We start from the raw sequence: 21779 nt of genomic DNA, 5'->3' as shown, positions 1-21779 counted from the left end.
TATATAGCTTCGATATACACCTTCATCCGATTTTGCGAATGAAAAGTCTACTAAGAAAGTGGATTTTGATACACATTTTGGTCAGATTTAAATCGCTCTTCTAAATATTCAAAATTATTTGTTTTCATTTAATGTCTTCACCGCTGACAAAATAAAAATACAAAAATTGTCATTAAAATCAACAAAAGGATGACGTTTTCACAACACACATTGTCAACGACTTGGGGGACAGACAACTACCCACACGTCATGTGGGTTTTTATTTATTTATTATTTTTTTTTTTTTGCTCTCGCCTAAAACTTTGCTTTTGGTCAAATCATTTCAGAATTTGTGTTTCTATATTTTTAGTTGGTTGAATGTGTGGCGAAAAACAAAAAAGAAATGCCCAAAACAAAGTGGAATTTACATTGAAAAGTAAATCGTTGTAGATGCCAAGAAAAAAAATCGAAAACATCTGAGAGGAACATGAAAATTATTTCTTTTTCAAAAAACAAAAATCTCTTAAAACTTTTTTTCTGAATTTTTTTGGTCAACTGCGACTAGTTGACGTCTGGCAGTTAATCGAAAAAGTCATCGGAAAAGAAGAAAATCTCGTAGCGGAATAATGCGTTTCCTTCTCGTGCTGGCGGTGTTCTCGGCATTTTTGGCCACTGGTTATATATTTTCTTTTCATTTTGTTATATAAAAATAGTGGATTATTTTTTGAATACAATTTAATTTTACCCCCATAGCCTGGTCCATAAAATGCTACCAATGTGACTCGATGACCCAGCCCCAGTGCAATGAATACTTTTCGCCCAAAGGAATTGAGCAAAGTGAATGCGATGACGACGATATGCCAGCATATTTGACGAAATATGGTCAGCGTTTTGAGGCTACAGGTTGTTTGACGAAAATACATGAAGGAAGTAAGTATGAGTGTGTGTGTGTAAAAATTATTTTTAAAAAGAGATGTCGATATAGACATACTAAGAGCTGTAACCAGCATTAATGTTTAGAAAATCCTGTATTTTTCGTAATTTTAATTTTAATTTGGATGGCTTTTATGAAGCACTCTAAAAATTCTTAAAAATTTCTGGTTTCCTGAAAATAGACCACAATTATAGTTCTGAAATTCCAACCACAAATTCCCTTTTAAAATTCACAATTATTAACATTTACGTCGTTCATAATTTTTTTTTGAAGTCCTCTTTTATAGCTCTCTGAACCCTCATAATAGCATTTTTATACCAAATATTTTACAAAAAGAAGCACTTTTAAAGCCATGAAATTGCAATGAAAAATTGTTTTAAAAATTTCACGACTGTAGCTTTGTTATTTGTACCAAATATTTCCTAAAAATCTACGATTATAGCGCTGATTAATGTTCTTTACGAATGTACGATAAAAGCTCTACTGGTCCCACCCAAAAATTTTCCTTATAAAATAGAGCTTTAAGGTCTGATATTCTAATATTTTTTAAACACACGACTACAGCTCTAATATTATCGCCAAAATTATTTTAAAAAGTCCACGATTATAGCTCTGCTATCCCTACCAAAAATTCTTTTACAACTATTATGGTCCTATCAAAGATTTGTTTCCAAGATTATAGCTCTGATATCCCTTCCTTAATTCCTTACGAAATTCACGATTATAGCCCTGATATTTGAGCCCAATTTTCATTAAAAACCAGTAAAAAAAGTCTTAAAGTCGGGAGGGACCGACATTATGATAACCTAGTAGAGCTCCACATAACAATTAAATTAAATTAGAAAAACGCACGGGCATACATAGCTAGATAGACTCAGCTCGGCGAGATATGAAGATCCATACATACTTTCCTATTTTGGAAACCAATATTTCGAGGTGTTACATAATTTTTGGCCCAATCAAACCCAACACATAACGTTGTAGGGTATAAAACTTCAAGAAATTTACTATGAAAGCTCCGTTGATACTTTTGATGAACCTTCCGTAAAATTGATGCAATAATCTACGACAAACATCTACAATTATAACTCTGATCCATCTTCATAAATCTTGCTAAAAACTCTGTTTGTCATACCAAAATCATTAACCATTTAACCTTAACGGTTCTGCCAAAAAATGTATGATGAATTCTAAGAATTCTTCCTTAAAAAATCCGCGATTCCACCTATTATAGTACTGCAAAAATTATTCCCATAAAAACCCAGATTACATCTACAGCGGTCCTTCAAGTTTGTCTCTCTAAAAAAGTCATGATTATGGTTCTTCAATAATGATTCTTAAAACTACACGATTAAACCAATTATGAACCTTCACATTTTTATACCCTCCACCATAGTATGGAGGGTATATCAAGTTTGTCTTCCCGTTTGTAACACCTCGAAATATACATTTTAGACCCCACAAAGTATATATATTCTTGATCAGCATAAAATTCTATTTCGATTTAGCGATGTCCATCCGTCTGACCGTCTGTGGAAAGCACTCTAGCTTCCGAACGAATTGAAGTTGATTGATAAAATTTTGCTCAAATGTATATTATATCTGTATACTATATCTTTTGGTATTGAAACACGTTTTGATATAGCCCCCATATAACGGCATCTCCCGATTTCCGGTATTTTGATGATTTAAGCGACATCATTCACCGCAATTATTTCAAATTTTATATTTGAAGTTCGCAATGTATATTAAAGTCTATGACAGAAAATTGTCCGTGCAGATCCACATCTTCGTATAACCCTCATGTAACGGTACCTCCCGATATTCGGTATTTTGATGATTTTAGTGACATTATTCACCGGAATTATTTCAAATCTGGTATTTGAAGTTGGTAATGAATGAATGAATGCCGAAGACAGGTCTGTGCAGGTCCACGTTTGGGTCTAGCTCCCATATAATATTACCTCCCTGTATTCGGTATTTTCATGATTTTAGCTACCTTATTCACCGATTTTTTTCAAGTTTCGCATTTGAATATTGTAATGGCTTACGAAAAAAATTTCCTGTGCACGTGCACGTCGTCGTATAGACCCTTATATAACGGCTACATTCGTTATTTTTAGGATTTTAACAGAATTGTGAACGGATTTTATTTATTTATTTTTATTTTATTTATTTATTTATTTATTTATTTATTTATTTTTTTTTTTTTTTTTTTGAAAATTGCCAAATTCTTTCCAAATGTTGGAGGGTATTCAAAGTTCGGCCCTGCAGAACTTAAATCTTTTTTACTTGTTTTAAGCCTAATATTCCCACAAAAAGTTTTTTAAAACGCTCAGATATGACAACTAAAAATTCTTCTATAGCTATTATAGTCCTACCAAAGATTTTCTTCCTAGATTATAGCTCTGATATTCCTACAAAAAATTCCTTAAAAAATAGCGATTATAGTCTAATTATTTGAATTTCTGAAAACCCACGTATATAACCCTAATGATTCTACCAAAAATTTCCCTCAAAAATCCCAAATTATGGCAGTGATACCAAACAGTTCCTTAAAAAAAAACAACGAGTATAAGTCTCACATTCCACCCAAACATTTTCTTTAAATATCACAGATAATAGATCCGATACCCTGACTAAAAAATTTTTAACATATCAAGATTATTTACCTCTAACAGTTTCTCAAAAAATATTTATTAAAAATCATAATTGGAGATCAGTTCGATGTCTTCTAAAAAAATCGGAAATTCGGTTTAAAAATTTATAATTAAACCCTATCCAAATTTCGAAAAATTAGAATGTATAACTATAGTTTTAATATTCCCTTCAACATTTTTCAAAAAAAAAAAAAAAAATGCATGGGTACACTGTTGGAAAACCTCAACTTTTTCAATAATTACAGGGAAAATCAGGTAAGCAAAGTACAGATGAAAATAGAAAACAAATGTATTGACGTTTTGAACATTTACATCGCAAAGTAACTTAAAAAGAGGGGACACGTTCCGCCCTCTTATAGACTTTTGGAAATTTTTTGGATTGAGATTCCTTGGAATCCGTTGATTTTAGGAATATAGTGTCTACGGCAACATTGCCGAATATTTTTCGAAAATATGGTTAAAAAACTCCCCTTAAACGAATTTGTGCCAATTCAAAATATTCTACACAATTTGTTGTCATAAAATTCTACCAAAGGTCTAAGAAAACATCATGAATCTAAATCTAACCTAACTTCCAGTAATCCATTTATATCGTGAGGGAGAGGGTATTTTTAGGAGAGAGGAGAATATTTTATTTTGAAGAATATTTTTTGAAATTATAGTTAAAAACTCCCTTTAAACGAATTTGTGCCAATTCGAAATATTCTACACAATTATTTGTCGTAAAATTCTACCATAGGTCTAAAAAAACAACAACAGGAATCTAAATCAAACCTAACTTCCAGGAACCCATTCATATCGTAAGGGAGGGGGCAGTATTAGGGGAGAGGGGAATATTTTTAGTGGAATTTTTTTAATTACTGACAGATGACTCTTACTACCTACACAAAAATTTGTTTAAAATGTTACCCCTTCATAAAAAAATATTTTTTTTAAAAATGGTTTTTTACTGTTCGAAAAATCGAACCGAAGAGCGAAATGGGTTATTGATGCCGAAACATAAAAATATCTATTCTCATAGCTTTAAATATTTTTTATTCAATTTTCAATTTAAATTCAATACTCAAAATTCACTAAAATCCGAGTCCGAGGGATTTTCTAATTCCGCAATTAGTTGGGCCTGTAAACTCAGTTCGGATTGGATTTTTTCCAACCAAATTCTATGGTCCTCAGGCGTTTGACCTCTGCAACGAATGTTCAACCTCGAATTGGGTTCAGCGGTTGTGAGTATAAAAGGATTGCCCTTTTCGAGCTTAAGTTTGTTCATCTGCAAGGAAAAAGAAACCAATTAAAATAAATTTCAAAGTCTTTACAAAACGGAATTTAATTCAAATATTCCATCTTACCGGTATTTGCATTTTATAATTATAGATGTCCTTCCCCCGTCGTTCCGTGAACAGCATAATATGTTTGAATATGAAGACATAATAAAGCAGCGATTTTTTGTCATGTTTACAGTTTAGAAAATCGCTGTGAATTAGTTTACCCTGACAGGTGATGTCACCGGGATAATTACAAATGCCATCGACGGCCTTAAAACTATCCGTTTCCTTTACTATGCGCTGAAGGAAAGAAAGCAAGGAAATTTCGAAGAAATAAAGAAATTCTCTCTCTCTCTCTCTCTCTCTCATTCTCTCTCTCGAATTCCTAATCTCCACCAACTGACTTACCTCAATCATTTCGTAGGCTTTATCCACAACTTGACCCTCGCACCCCATTACATGGATGTCGTTAACCAAACGCCCCATAATCATCTTGTAATGAATTAATCGTTGCGTCGGATGCATAAGATCGCTATCGATCTGAAAAAAAAAAAGACCAAAAGTCGCCAGTCAGAACAATTAGGGGATTTCAATTTCATGATAAACCAACTCACCGAATTCTTTCTTCCCAAAACACTGCCGATCGTGTTAAAGTAATCCTTATATCGACTGACGATTTGCTGTGACATGTTGGTCTTACTGCAGAATTTCGAATACATATGGAATTGAGATTCACAGCGCAGAAATTGTTTGGCCAGATCGTTAGGACTGTGTTGACTTGCTTTTAGGGCATCGTAAAAGTAACTAAACATGGGAAGTATATATATATATATATATAGACATAATTAAAAATATTCAGTACTAGTAGATCGCCCTGCCGGTCCACGTTTTCGTATGGCACCCATATAACGGTACTTCGCGATATTCTTCATTTTGATGATTTGCCGGAATTGTTTCAAATTTCGTATTTGAGGGTCTAAATATGTAGATACTACAGACTATGACAAAACAAGTAAAAAAAGTTATGAGTTCGGCCGGGCCGAACTTTGAATACCCTCCACCATTTGCAAAGAATTTGGCAATTTTCAATAAAATAAAGTCCGTTAGGGTCTATACGAGGACGTAGACCTGCATAGGCAACTTTTGTCATATGCCATTACAATATTCAAATGCGAAATTTGAAAAAAATCGGTGAATAATGTAGCTAAAATCATCAAAACATAGGGAGGTACCTATATATGGGGGCTATACGAAGACGTGGACCTGCACAGACAATTTTCTGTCATTGGCTGTAGTATCCATGACGAACTTCAAATACCAAATTTGAAACAATTCGGGTAAATAGAGTCGCTAAAATCATCAAAATATCGAATATCGGGAGGTACCGTTATATGGCGCTATACGAAGACGTGGACCTACATGGCTCATTTTCTGTCATAAATTGTAGTATCCATTACGAACTTCAAATACCAAATATGAGACAATTCCGGTGAATAATGTGGCTAAAATCATTAAAATACCGAAAATCGGGAGGTGCCGTTGTATAGGGGCTATACGAAGACGTGGACCTACATGGCTCATTTTCTGTCTTGGGATGTAGTATCCATTACGAACTTCAAATACCAAATATGAAATAATTCCGGTGAATAATTTCGCTAAAATAATCAAAGTACCGAATATCGGGAGGTACCGTTGTATAGGGGCTATACGAAGACGTGAACCTGCACAGACAACTTTCTGTCATAGGTTGTAGTATCCATTACGAACTTCAAATCCAAAATTTGAAACAATTCCGGTGAATAATGTCGGTAAAATCATCAAAGTACCGAATATCGGGAGGTACCGTTGTAGGGGAGCCATACGAAGACTTTTACCTGCACAGACAATTTTGCGTCTTAGGCTGTAGTATCCATGACGAACTTCAAATACCAAATTTGAAACAATTCCGGTGAATAATGTCGCTGAAGTCATCAAAATACCGAATACCGAAGGCGTCGACCTACATGACCTATTTTCAGTAACAAAAGTCCTGCAGACATAATATACATTTGAGTAAAATTTTATCAACGTTCTTTATTACGTTCGAATACTAGAGTGATTTCCAGAGACATTATAGACCGGAACTGTTTCAAATGTCGTATTTGAAGTTCGGAATCGGTACTACAGCAGCAAATTACTTCTGCAGGTCCAAGCAGCTCCCATATAATGGTTTTAATTAATAGGGTATTTTTTGAGGGATTTTGTTTTTGAAAATGTTCAAGTTCCTATCAAATGGTGTTTTTATCCTTAGTTCCTTTTTATACCCTCAGCCATATGGCTATGGAGGGCCAAAACGAGCCTCATTGAAATAACGCTTTTTGGACCCTGGTTCTCTTTGGACTAAATCCGTTTCGGTTGGCTGGCTGGTGCTCACAATAACTCTCCGATTTGATTTGGTACATCGTAATATTACTGTCAAACTTAGATCGAGTTAGATGGGCAACATCGGTCCCTGCCGCCTGTCTTTGGAATAGTCGCCTTGTAAGGATAGATCCGATCTCATTTTTTTACGTTTCGGCCATGTCATGCATAAATCGACTCAAAATGTGGTTCTATGGAGATTATCAAAAGGAACTTTGGGTCTAGAGAGAGAGAGATTACATCCAGAATCATTGGTGCAGAAAATAGGTCATATCGTCATATTTATCCAATTTTTGCAGTAGTCGCCTTGTAAGGATAGATCCGATGGGCGTAGAGTAGACAAATATTCTCAATACCCGATCTTTGTTGCCAAAAAATCCATGATTATTTTTTTTTTTTTTTTTTTTTTTTTGTCAAAAAATTCCAGAAAATGACTTTTCAGAACGTTCTTCTAAAATAAAATTTCTATAATACCATCTCCAGTAAGGAGAAGGTCATAAATCTTCAAATATATCCCCAAAACATCCCTCAATAGTCTTCCTCGTACTGTACAAATATCCATGTTTAAATACTTACGTTTTATGAAACTGGTATATATCCTCAATATTATTGAAGATTAAATGAGCCAGAGTTTTCAAGTCCTTGGGGATGGGTACCTTTGGTTCAGGCTCTCGAAACTGTTGAATATAACTGTAAACCACGAAAAACATGGAGAACCGAAGGGAGGGCATTTAAAACAAATATGGTTCTGGTAATTATTCTCTGGCACTCACCCATTAACAATGTTCGACAAACTGCCAATATAACTCTCCTCCGTTGAGATAAGTTCCTCAATTGTATGGAGCAAATCTATTTGGCTTTTCTGTCGCTTAAGTTCCATTTTTTCATCAACATCATTACGGGGCGAAATTTCCTTCAGATTTTCCTTAGATTTTTCTTCCTTGGTATGGTTTTTGTATATTATGGAAAATTCTCGGAGTGCCATATTTTATGAAGAGTGACAAGACACCAGTAACGAGACCGTCTCAAGACTGATAAAAAACAATGTTAATATTGACTGTCTTATTTACTGTGACATGGTGTCGTATGACAAAAATATTCCTAACCACAAAACCATATTCTAATATTAATGGACCGCCTGATTAACAATAATAAACTTATTCTACAATTGTGTTTTCTTTGTTTTTTTTTTTTTTTTTTTTTTTTTTTACTGAAAATAAGAGTCTACGAAGCGCTAAAGATAGAGAATGGACAACGATTAGACGGCAGAAAAGAAATATGGGATCATTTGAAGAAACAACCTCCAATTTCACACCAATAGAGGACAATGTTTGGTGCAGTAGTTTTTATACCCTTCACCATACTATGGAAGGTATATTATGTATACTCATGTCAGACCCAACAAAGTATATATATTCTTGATCAGCGTAAAATTCTAAGTCGATTTAGTCCGTCTGTCTGTTGTAATGACGCTATCTTTCGAATGAACTAAAATACAAGACTAAAATTTTGCTCACATGTTTATTTTGCCAGTAGGCAGGTTAGATTCATAAATGGGTCATGTAGGTCCACGTTGTCGTATAACCCCCATATAACGGTACCTCCCGATATTCGGTATTGTGATGATTTTAGCGACTTTATTCATTGGAATTGTTTCAAATTCGGTATTTGAAGTTCGTAATGGATACTACAGCCTATGACAGAAAATTGTCTGCGCAGGTCCACATCTTCGTATAGCCCCCCATATAATGGTACCTCCTGATATTCGGTATTTTGATGATTTTAGCGACATTATTCACTGGAATTGTTTAAAATTTGGCATTGGAAGTTCGAAATGGATACTACAGCCAAAGACAGAAAATTGTCTGTGCAGCTCCCCATCTTCGTATAGCCCCCATATAACGGTACCCCCCGATATTCGGTATTTTTGATGATTTTAGTGACATTATTCACCGGAAATATTTCAAATGTGGTATTTAAAGTTCGTAATGGATACTACAGCCTATGACAGAAAATTATCCGTGCAGGTCAACATCTTTGTATAGCCCCAATATAACGGTACCTCCCGATATTCGGTATTTTGATGATTTAGCGACATTATTCACCGGAATTGTTTCAAAATTGGTATTTGAAGTTCGTAATAAATATTGCAGCCTAAGACAGAAAATTGTCTGTGCACTTGCACGTTTTCATATAGCCCCCATATAACGGTACCTCCCTATATTCGGTATTTTGATGATTTTAGCGACATTATTCGCCGGAATTGATTCAAATTTGGTATTTGAGCTCTTCTGATTCAGAAACCTTGAAGAGACTCTTCATTCCTAAAATACCGCAAAAAACTATTAAATCCTCAAAGACTTGAAAATCTCTTTTATCCCAAAAGCTATGAAAAAGGTCTTCTTTCCACAAGTGACCTGAAAAGCTTTCTGCTACATAAACTATAGAAAAAGATCTTCCGTTTACAGAAGACCTGAACAAGCTCTTCTGTTCTGGAAGAAAAGTTCTAGTTTGCCAGAAAACCTGAAAAAGGCTCTTTTATCCTAAAATGGCGGAAAAAGACCTCAAAGTCCTGAAGAGTTCTTCTGTCCCAAAAGTTGTGAAAAAGCCGTTATTTCCACAAAAGATCGGAAAAGCCAAGATAAAAGCTCTTCTGTTCACAGCAGAATAAGCTCTCCTGTTCCAGAAGGCTAGAAAAGTTATAATTTGACAGGAGACGTGAAAAAGATTTTTATCCCGCTAATACCTTAAGGAGCTGTTCTGTTCCCAGAAGACATGGAAAATATTGTCTGGAAAACCGAAAAGTTATGTAATCCTCAAAGACCTGAAAAGCTTTTCTGTACCAAATGTTGTGAAAAAGCTATTCTTTCCACAAAAGATCGGAAAAGCTTTCTGTCACAAAAACCATGAAAAAAAACTACCGAATATCGAGAGGTACCGTTATATGGGGGCTATACCAAAACGTGGGCCTACGTGGTCCATTTTCAATACCAAAAGTCCTGCAGGAATAACATACATTAGAGCAAAATTTTATCAATCTACTTCTATTCGTTCGGAAGCTAGAGTGATTTCCACAGACGGAGAGACGGACGGACATCGCTAAATCGACATAGAATTTTATGCTGATCAAGATTATTTGTACTTTGTGGGGTCTAAAATGTGTATTTCGAGGTGTTACAAACGGAATGACAAACTTAATATAACCTCCATGCTATGGTGGAGGGTATAAAAACTTCTAAGCATAAACCAGCTGTACAAGGTCTGCTGTCAGTCAAGAATGTAATCTGTCCACAAAAACAGTAAATAATCCACAAAACATCTCCACTCCATATAACATCCCTTAAAGTCCAACCCACCATAGAAGAACAACACAATAACAACAACGAAAATGTAAAAATGTATTTTGTTATCAAGAAGATATACATCTGTTATATGGCCACCTCCCTTACATTACCATATGTGGGATTGACCAAACAGTCTATAAGCTCAGCTTGTATTTGCAGTTGTCTTCGCAAATGAATTAGCCATGTGTTGTGTACCTCCATTGTGCGGCCATGGCATGTCATTCGCGTAAATGTACATTTTGAGTCTGTAGAACTCAAAGAGAATCGGCGCCTGAGCAACTCCTTTACCACGATCCTATTCATCTGCAAAGGAAAGAAATGTCACACACATTTCCATATGGGCTTTCGAATTGCTACCTACCGGAATTTCTAAACAAAAAGTGTAGCAGGGCATTCCATTCTTATCCTTCGATTTCACTTTATCGGTAAATACCATGAGGCGATGGAACAGGAACACATAGTGTAGATGTATCTTGCCCCCGTATTCACAATACAAATATTCGTGATATAATAATTTGCCGTTATCGTAGATGTCGCCTTCGTAGTTTTTCATATCTACCAGGGCACTGAGCTCGTAGATGTGTTTGCCGACATTCTGAAAGGTTTGGAAAAAATTCCATGGTTAATTTTGTTTCGCAAAAACGAACAACAATAAAACTTGTTTCCATTTACCACAATCATATCGTGAGCCTCTTCCATTGTCTCCCAATCACCATTAAGTGCTTGGAGTCTGGCAACGATATCACTTGTCATTTCTTTATATTCTTCAAGTCTTTGCGTTGGAATATGAAGTAAGGTTCTCAGCTGTAAGGAAGAGAGATTCTTGTAAGAAACAATTTTCAAAAAAGAGTGCTGAAATTTTAAATAAATTTTGTTTTTGAATAAAAATCTGTTTAGACTAAAGACTAGTTTACACAACCTGTTAATGTGATATGTAGCATACTTTGAAGAGCTCTCAACAATTTTGAAAGTCTAGTGGATATATACTATACATACAATACTATTAGACGTATACCGTACACATATTAATTTTTTAGTAAAAATCATTTATCCTATAATAGAAAAAAATGGGAGCGCCTAATAGTATATTATTATAAAAATGTCAAAGATGGAAAAATTCACTTTACATATAACTCTAATATGGTGTAGAGACTAGTCTCAAATAATCTTTTAACCCTAGAAAATCTTCGATGTACCGAAGACTTGTTCAGCTTTAAAGGACCTTGGATTTACAGAAGAAGAAGCGTAAAAAAAACAAGTTAAAAAGCAGTAAGAATACCCTCCACCAGTTGTAACGAATTTGGAAAATTTAAAAAAATAAAATCCTTAAAAAATTCTGTAAAAATTTTAGAAATACCGAATATAGCCGTTATATTGGGGTCTATACGACGTGGACCTACATAGGCATTGTTTGTCATAAGCCATTACCATATTCAAATACGAAACTTGAAATAAACGGCGAATAATGTAGCTAAAATCAACAAAATATCGTGGGAGGGATGTAGCGTTATATCGTAGCTGTGCGAAGACCTGGACCAGCATAGGCAATTTTCTGTCACAGGCTATATCATCCATTACGAACTTCAAATACGACATCTCAAACAATTTCGGTGGGTATTGTACCCAAACTCGTCAAAATACCGAATATAGAGAGGTACTGATATATGGGACCTATACGAAGACCTGGACCTACATTGGCAATTTTATGTCACGGACTGTAGTTCCCATTACGAACTCTAAATACGTAATTTGAAACAATTCCGGTGAATTATAACACTAAAATCATCAAAATACCGAACATCGGGGGGTACCGTTATATGGGGGCTATGCGAAGACGTGAACCTGCACTGTAACATTTTGAACTTCAAATGCCAAATTTGAAACAATTCCGTTGAATAATGTCGCTAAAATCATCAAAATACCGAATATCGGGAGGTACCGTAATATGGGGGCTATATGAAAACATGGACTCACATGGCCCATTTACGAACTTAACCTGCCTTCTGGAAAAATAAAAAGTATTTCGAGGTGTTTCAAACGGAATGACAAAGTTAATATACCCTCCATAGTATGGTGGAGGATATAAAAACTATTTAAAATCGGAATATATTTTAAAGCCTCCCTTTTATAACCCTTAAGAGAGCACATATTGTCCCCTAATTAAAAATCAGCATTAAAGGACCTTATGTTCACAGAAAACTCCCTGAGCGTAAAAAAAAACTTTTTATATTAAAAATTGGAATATTTTTTAAAGTCTCCCTTCTAAAATCCTTATATTCACATGTAGTCCCCTACTTAAAAATAGCCGGACCGCCATTTAGAAGGAAATTGAAAATTTTCAAAAAAAAAACGTAGAAAAATACATCTCAAATGAAGCCTCGTATATGGGGACTATACAAAGACGCATTCCCTCATAAATAACTTTATGTCATAAGTTGTAGCACCGATTCTGAAGTAGGTTGATAAAATTTTACTTAAATGTGTATTATATCTGCAGGACCTTTGGTTCACGTTTTGGTATAGCCCTCATATAATGGTACCTCCCGATATTCGGTAGTTTGATGATTTTAGCGACATTATTCACCGGAACAGTTTCAAATTTGGTATTTGAAGTTCGTAACTGGTACTACGGACTATGATAGAAAATTGTATGTGCAGATCCACGTCTTCGTATATCCCCCATATAACAGCACCTATAGATATTCGGTATTTTAATGATTTTATGGACATTTTTTACCAGAATTGTTTCAAATTTGATATTTGAAGTTCGTAATGGATAATACAGCCTACGACAGAAAATTGTCTGTGCAGGTTCACGTCTTCGTATAGCCCCCATATAACGGTACCTCCCGATTTTCGGTATTTTAATGATGGTATTTGAAGTTCGTAACGGATACTGCAGCCTATGACAGAAAATTATCTGCACACGTTTTCGTATAGCCCAAATATGACGGTGCCATATACTTTCCTTTATTGTAAATATATCTCACTTACTTGCCATTTGAGGTTTAGTTTCTCCTGAACTGCTCTAAAGTAATTGTCATGTGTTTTAACAATATGTTCAGCAGTCGGTATATTATTGCAATACTTGGCATAGCGTTGAAATTCAGCATCGCATCTTACAATCGCCTTTCCCAGTTCCAGTGTACAGTGGCGATATTTTGTCAGGATTTGCAAAAATATTCTAAGGGTTAAATCAAAAACAAAAAACTTATAGTTTATATTCATTGCAGCTACCCACCAAACCAAATGACCAGATTTCTGTTTGAAATTCGATTCGTTTTCTGGTCGAAAATTTTGTGAAGTAGGTGTGGTGATATACGACAAACTTTTGCAAAAGTTAAGACTTGAAAAATAAAACAAGCGGAGAAAGGTAAAAAGTCGGAAAGGGCCGATTTAGTGATACTTAATAATAATCGCACCAAAGTATTTCGGATAATACTACAAAATTCTGATATTCGGTTCGATAGGTAGATATGTATGTATGGATTCATGTGTGTCTCTATGTACTTACTCTGTGTGGAAATAAAAAATATCTTCAATATTACAAAATACAACTATGCCTTTGTGGTTCTTTAAATCTTCCGGTATTGGGACCAATGGTGTAGTTTTTCGAAATTCTTGCAAATATCTGTGGGAAAAAAATTAAATAAAAATTAAAAACGGCGCACGACAATTCACTTCGTGGACATATAACTGTTATAGCGGGTAAACTTTTTATAGAAATTTTTTTAAGTAAATGTATTCGCTTCATGATAAATATTGTGGAAAAAAATGACTTATTTCCTTAAAAAAATGTGGAGAAACAAAAAATGTCTCCTTCATATCGAAAATGTCTAAATCTATAAAATTTTCTAAAGCAATGGTGATTCTCTCCATAGACAATTTTCTAGTCAGTCTTCTCGTCACCTAATTGGGAAAATTTTGGGAAACATATGTGATCACCTTCACATCACATTTTGTGGAGAGAATAAGGTCACCTTTCTTCTGGCACAACTGTGGTTCTCTCATTAGAGCCATAGTGGCCGTCCCAATAAGATTTTTTTTCCGAGATATCCTGGGCCTCTTCCTGCGAAATTTTCTATGGAAGATGTTGTCCTATTTATAAGAACAAAAGTTATCCTCTTCATATCAAAATTTTCCAAATATATACAGCGTGCTTGAAAGAGAATATTTTAGAGCAACGTTGATACTCTCCATTGATAATTTTCTTAGCAACTCTGGTAATCTTCATGCGAATTTTTTTAGGAAAACTTCTCATTTTCTGGAGAATATGGTATCGTATAGAGACATTTTCCAGAGCAATCCCTTTTAATCGGTAATTTTCTTTCATCAAATTTTTGTGGTGCAGTGTTGCCTTCATTACCATTTTTATCTAACCATAGCACAGTGTTCGCTGCCATTGACAAAAATTCAAAAAATGAAAATCAGATATTTATTGTCAAATGTGTACACATGGACTCTTAAGAGGTTAAGCTTTTTAGAAAACATAATAATCTTGGCTTCATTCTAACGGGACACTTCGAAAATAGCATCAAAAAAGAGAAAATGTAGTTAGTTGCTTTTTTCAGTGGGATCAGTAAAAATAGATCTGTACTACAAAATTAAATACATTTTAAAATGACAATTCTTGGCATAATTATTGAGAGGCAAAGTATTGACTTATTTTTAGTGCAGTAATTTGTGTGTTTAGTAGTTGTGTATAATAAAGACGATGTGAGTGTTCTGAGTTGCCTTTAAGATTAATTTTTAAAATAAAATTGGATTTCAGTTAAAGTTGTAATTGTGTCCCCCCCTGAATCCTCCAATATGATTTTTTTCACGCCATTAGTAATGGTCCTAAGATTCAAGAAGTGCTAATTTAACTTTCAGATTTTGTCAGATTTGTATGTTATGCCCAATATAATTAAGTGACTTCGCTCCAATTTTGTCAGTTCTATGGTGCTAGTGACATAGAATATGTTTTTGTTGTTTGGGGACAGCGAACGTTACCAATCAATAAAAAGTCTATATTATTAAAATCTGCATTTGATTTACTTGAATAACACTGAAATTTATAAATATCCATTAGTAACATTCATTTAATTTTATATTGAATAGTTTATTTTGTTTATAAAAAAATAAAATTGTCTATTTTGTTTACAAAAAATAATCAAATTTGGAATTTTGATTTGTATAAATAATACTTCTATTTTTGGAGGTACCTTTACAGGGGGACTCTACCTGAGGGCGGGCCGTTCCAAATAATTTTCAGTAAGACTATTTTTTAGCTCTTTAGAACGTAAAATGTCAAATAAAAAAACAATCTAGTGTAGAAATGTGACAAAAATTGGGAAAATAAAACTTATTCGGGAGGTACGTTGTAAGGGGACCATGCCAAAACATGCATCGACCATATTCATTTTGTCACATTTTTAATTTTTATCCCATCAAGGTACCATAACCAAAGAATCATATTGATATCTGCACTGAAAGTATTTTTGGCCGCTGTTCCCATACGACCTCGACAACTGTGCATAGTATAGTAGCCGTCTATGAAGACTGCTTGCGAAATTTTCTATGGAAGATATGACGCTCTTCGTAAGAAAAAAAGTTGTATATATCTATACAATTTTCTAAAATGGGAATATTCTGGAGCAACGTTGATACCCTCCATGGATAATTTTCTAGAAGTCATATTCTTCATTAATTTCTTCATGGTACCAACTTCATGAAATTTTTAAGTAGATCTCATCACTTAATACACAATTTCTGGAGGAAATGCTGCCGTCCTCAAGAGCCATTTTCAAATTTCTTAGAGCAGCTCTGGTCATCTTCATGGGAAATTTTGGTTAACATATGTGGTCAACTTCATACATATTTTCTGGAGAAAATGTTGCCGTCCTCAAGAGCCATTTTCTAGGGCAAACCCGATTCAATTTTTTCCGAGTTATCCTGGTCCTCTTCCTGCGAAATTTTCTATGGAAGATTTGGTCCACTTCATATCTATGGACGAGGTCCACATACTCTTCATAAGATTTTTTTAAGCTAAAAGGGGCCTCAGCAGAGCAAATTCTATCCTTTCACTTTAAGAAAATTTGGCAATCCTTAAAAGAAATATTGGAAAGTTATTTTATAACAACATTTCTAACGCAAATTTTAGAGAAACTGTGGGTCCTTTTGAGAACATTTGATGGAGCAAGGGTAAGAAATAGCTTACAATAACAATTTTTTGAAGAACATTTTGTTTAATTTTCAAAATATAATTTTTTATCTAAAATTTTCTAAATAACGGTGTTCGTAATTAAACCGCCATATTCTTCCACAAAACCGATCCTTTTTATATGCAATTTTCAATAGCATACTTGGTCCTTTTAAATAAAAAAAAAGTGAAAAAGCTGTAAGTTCGGCCGGGCCAAACTTTGAATACCCACCACCATTTGGAACCAATTTGGCAAAAGTCAAAAAAATTAAATTCGTGAAAAATTCTGTCAACATCTTAAAAATACCGAATGTTGGCGTTATATTAGGGTCTATATACGACCTGCATAGACAACTTTTGTCATAAGCCATTACAATATTCAAATGCGAAACTAAAAAAAATTGCCGAATAACGTAGCTAAAATCATCAAAATACCGAATAGCGGGAGGTACCCTTATATGGGGGCTATACCAAAACGTGGACCTGCACAGACAACTTTCTGTCATAGGTTGTACAATCCATTACGAACTTCAAATACCGAATTTGAAAATATTCCGGTGAATTATGTCGCTAAAATCAAAAAATACCAAATATCGGGGCTATACGAAAACAAAGACCTGCACAGACAATTTTCTGTCATTGGCTGTAGTATCCATTACGAACTTCAAATACTAAATTTGAAACAATTCCGGTAAATAATGTGGCTAAAATCATCAAAATACCGAATATCGGGAGAGGTACCCTCATATGGGGGCTATACGAAGACGTTGACCTGCACAGACAATCTCCTGTCATAGGCTTTAGTATCCACTACGAACTTCAAATACTAAATTTGAAACAATTCCGGTGAATAATGTGGCTAAAATCATCAAAATTCAGAATATCATGAGGTACCGTTATATGGGGGCTATACGAAAACGTGGACTTGCATACACAAAAATTTGTCATAGGCTGTAGTATCCATTACGAATTTTAAATATTAAACTTGATATAATTCCGGTTAATAATGTCGCTAAAATCATTAAAATACCGAATATCGGGGGTACCGCTATATGGGGACTATACGAAGATGTGGACCTGCACACAAAATTTTCTGTCATAGGCTGTAATATTCATTACGAACTTCTAATGCCAAATTTGAAACAATTCCGGTGAATAAAACCGCTAAAATCATCAAAATACCTAATATCGGGAGGTACCGCTATGTGGGGGCTATATGAAGGCGTGGACCTGCACAGACAATTTCCTGTCATAGGCTGTAATATCCATTACGAACTTCATATACCAAATATGAATAAATTCCGGTGAATATTGTCGATAAAATCATCAGAATGCCGAATACCGGGAGGTGCCGCTATATTGGGGCTATACGAAGACGTGGACTTGAATACAAAAATTTTGTCATAGGCTTTAGTACCCATTACGAATTTTAAATATGCAATTTGAAATAATTCCGCTAAATAATCATTAAAATACCGAATATCGGGAGGTACCGTTATATGGGGAATATACCAAAGCGTGGACCTACATGGCCCATTTTTAATACCTAAAGTCCTACATATATAATATGCATTTGAGTAAAATTTCATAAACGTACTTCATTTCGTTCTAAAGCTAGAGCGATTTCCACAGACGGACGGACATAGCTAAATCGACATAGAATTTTATGCTGATCAAAAATATATATACTTTGTGGGGTCTTAAATGTATACATATGAAATTTCGTGAGACTTAGTCCTTATTAGGCTCCTCTTCATAGGAGGTCTTCCGGAGCAAACGGGGTCCTTTTAAAAAAATTAGAGCATTTTTAATTTAAAAGCAAATAGACACTCCTCTTTAGATAAATTTTTAGAGCAAATACTGACATTTTCGAAATACATTTCTTCATATATAATTTTCTGGAGCAAACCTGGTCCTCTTTGCGGGATTTTTGCTTGGAGAAACCCAATCTTCATATTCGAAATTGTTTCTTTTCAAACGGCGTCTTATTTTCCTTGAAAATTGTTAGAACAAACATTACCCTTTCCACTGGGCATTTTCTGGAGCCAAATGGTGGTTTTATAGGTTGGTTTTATACCCAAAGAAGTCCTCTTCATAGCTAAATATCTCGAGTAAGCATTATCTTCTTTACAGCAAGTTTTCTATTATTCAAAAGAAAATTTCTACAGGAAGTGCGGGTCCTTTAGTAGAAATTTCATAGAACCTTTAGGTTTAGGAATTTTTGTAAAGCAAATATTATCCTCTGCATCGGTAGTTTCGTGGAGCAAAAGTGGTACTCTTTATAGCAAATTCCTTAGGAAATTTTTTGGAACCAACATTCTCGCTTTAATAATAAAAAGTTCACAAATCTCACACCGTATTTTTTGTAGGTTATCCATGTCATATGTAAAATTATTTTAATTAAACGATTCATTTTTTTTTCGACATCGCTTCATTTTTAAATTCATCTTTTATTTTGTCATTTTTACCCTTCAACGATGAATGATAACTTTTCGACGTAGATTTTTTCGCTGGCTATTAGTTCGGTGAGGGTCGTTTCCAATTTTCCCAAATTAACAGAATTTCGTGTATCCATTTTATTTCTTTTATTTTTTATCGCTGACAACTTTATTCAAAGAAAAAAAATCGATGTTAATCAATGAACACTTCTTTCGTACTGAAAATCGAAATGAGAAATTCTATCACTTATAAATAACCGTTGAAACCACAGTACATGAAAAATAAGCTGCGTTATCTTGCCATTCATCAGCAGGGATATTTTTATACCCTCCACATCCACATCATAGTATGGAGGGTATATTAAGTTCGTCTTTCCGTTTGTAACTCATCGAAATAATAATTTAAGATCCAACAAAGTATATATATTCTTGATCAGCGTAAAATTCTAAGACGATTTAGCCATGGCCCGCCATCCATCTGTCCGGTTGTTGTAATCATGCTAGAATCAAAATAAATACAGATAGGAAGCTAAAATTTTGCGCCGATCGATCTTTTGACTGCAGGTAGGTCACGTTCGAAGATGGTATATCGGTTCACGGTATCGTATAGACCCCACATAACGGTATCGCCGATTTCGGTAATTTTCTGAAATTCTACCCAAGTAGTCCTTCGTGACTACTTTACCCCCTGAAAAAGAATTGTCTAGATATCGTATATCCCTCATATAATTGTAACTCCCGATATTCGGTATTTTGATGATTTTAGCTACATTTTTTAATGGAATTGTCTGAAATTCTACACAAGTAGTTCCCTGTAAATACTTTACCCCATGATAGAGAATATTCTATATAAGTCCACGATATAGTATAGCTCCCATACAATGGTGATTTTAGCAACATTTTTCAATGGAATAGTCTGAAAATCCACACAAGGAGTTTCCTCTGAGTATTTTGCAATCTGGAATTGTCAATGTAGGTCTACGTTTTAGTGTAGCACCTATATAACGCTAACCCGAAATATTCGGTATTTCCAGAAGTTTCGCGACATTATTTACCGGCATTGCGTTAAATTTCGTATTTGAAGTTCGTAATGGGTACAACAAAATTGTCGATGCAACTCCACGTCTTAGTCTAGCCCTCATACAACGGTACCTCCCTTTATTCAGTATTTTGATGATATTATCAGCATTATTCACCGGAATTGTTTCGAATTTCGTATTTGAAGTTCGGAATCGTTAACCTATGACAAAAAATTACTTATCCGGCATCACGTCTTCGTATAGCCCCCATATTAAGGTTTTCATTTGAGCGGTATTTTTCCACGGATTTTTTTTTGGAAATTTTTCAAGTTCCTTCCGAATGGTGGAGGATATAAGATATTCGGCCAGGCCGAACTTAGCTGCTTTTTTACTTGTTTTTATTATTCCGAATATATGAATAATTTCTTCTTTATAGCGAAAATGAAATCAAAGCGAAGGAGCTTAGAAACGTCACTTCATACCAGAAGAGCTGCACGTATTTAAATTTTTCAAAGTGGTTGCTCTTTGTAGCAGCTAAGTTCAACCAGGCCGAACTTTTAATACCCTCCACCATTTGAAGAATCTTGATTTTTTTTTTTTTTGATTCTCCCCATTCAGTTTTTCCACTACTCTTTTACATTCATACATTAATCGTACTTTTTTTCTTACTTCTTTCAGTCGAAGGCCATCGTTACTTCATACGTCGCGCTTGCTATTTCGGCGATTTGGAGAATACCCGCGAGGCATGTGAAACCGATGATCCCTATTTACCTTATGCCGATCTGATCGATTGTGAAGTGTGCAGCGAGGATCTGTGCAACACCGATGTGGGACAGCAGAGCAAGCCTACGTGGTATACAATTGCAGCTTTTGTAATTGCTTTGATTTTTGCCCGTATGTGGTGAAGATAAAATGAAATCGAAAGCAGTTTCTTGTAGTATTTTTTACGTTTATATTTTTAATAAAAATATATATAGTCCCACACTTAATAACCTCTTGAAATTGTCCATACTTATTCACACAGCGACTAAGAGTGCAGAGTAAAACATTTAAAAAGCTACCTATGTTTTAATACCTGGGCCGAACTTTTAATACACTCCACAATTTGTTGAAACTTGAAAAATCAAGAATAACGCTCAAATGAAAACCTTTATATGGGCTACACAAAGACGTGGACCTGCATAAATAATTTGCTGTCACGAGACATATTATCCATTAGGAACTCCAAATACCAAATTTTAAACAATTCTGATAAAAAATGTCGCTAAAATCATCAAAATACCGAATATTGGGAAGTATCGTTATATGGGGGTTGTACAAAGTTGTGAACCTGTATGGGCAATTTTCGGCCATAATACGTAGTATCCATTACGAACCTCAAATACCAAATTTGAAACAATTCCGCTCAATAATGTCTCCAAAATCAACAAAATACCAAACATTAGGAGGTACCGCTACATGGTGGCTACACGAAGGTGTGGACATGTATGGGTAATTCTCTGTCATAGAAGGTATTATATATTACAAACTCCATATACCAAATTTGAAACAATTCCGGTGAA

At 34.6% G+C, this 21779-nt stretch overlaps 3 protein-coding genes across 3 annotated transcripts; 1 reads left to right on the top strand and 2 right to left on the bottom strand.

Annotated features, from left to right (window-relative positions):
* The first annotated feature begins 501 nt into the window (after positions 1 to 501).
* Positions 502 to 21206, top strand: LOC105261936 (uncharacterized). Its single transcript, XM_011295032.3, has 3 exons — positions 502 to 654; positions 733 to 909; positions 20896 to 21206. Exons 1-3 carry the CDS (start codon positions 606 to 608, stop codon positions 21120 to 21122), a joined length of 453 nt encoding a protein of 150 aa, XP_011293334.1. The 5' UTR covers positions 502 to 605; the 3' UTR covers positions 21123 to 21206.
* On the bottom strand, positions 4598 to 8266 carry LOC101888533 (rho guanine nucleotide exchange factor 25). The gene is made up of 6 exons (XM_005185486.4): positions 8009 to 8266; positions 7812 to 7925; positions 5450 to 5639; positions 5244 to 5375; positions 4920 to 5135; positions 4598 to 4840 (listed from the first exon to the last, which is right to left on the bottom strand). Exons 1-6 carry the CDS (start codon positions 8218 to 8220, stop codon positions 4637 to 4639), a joined length of 1068 nt encoding a protein of 355 aa, XP_005185543.1. The 5' UTR covers positions 8221 to 8266; the 3' UTR covers positions 4598 to 4636.
* LOC101888712 (rho guanine nucleotide exchange factor 25-like) lies at positions 10617 to 19405 on the bottom strand. The gene is made up of 6 exons (XM_011295031.3): positions 19229 to 19405; positions 14094 to 14210; positions 13574 to 13763; positions 11252 to 11383; positions 10941 to 11174; positions 10617 to 10882 (listed from the first exon to the last, which is right to left on the bottom strand). Exons 1-6 carry the CDS (start codon positions 19333 to 19335, stop codon positions 10664 to 10666), a joined length of 999 nt encoding a protein of 332 aa, XP_011293333.1. The 5' UTR covers positions 19336 to 19405; the 3' UTR covers positions 10617 to 10663.
* Positions 21207 to 21779: the final 573 nt, after the last annotated feature.

Source organism: Musca domestica, unplaced genomic scaffold (assembly GCF_030504385.1).
Source record: "Musca domestica strain aabys unplaced genomic scaffold, Musca_domestica.polishedcontigs.V.1.1 34, whole genome shotgun sequence".
Classification (NCBI taxonomy): Eukaryota; Metazoa; Arthropoda; class Insecta; order Diptera; family Muscidae; genus Musca; species Musca domestica.
This window is presented reverse-complemented; position numbering and strand designations above follow the sequence as displayed.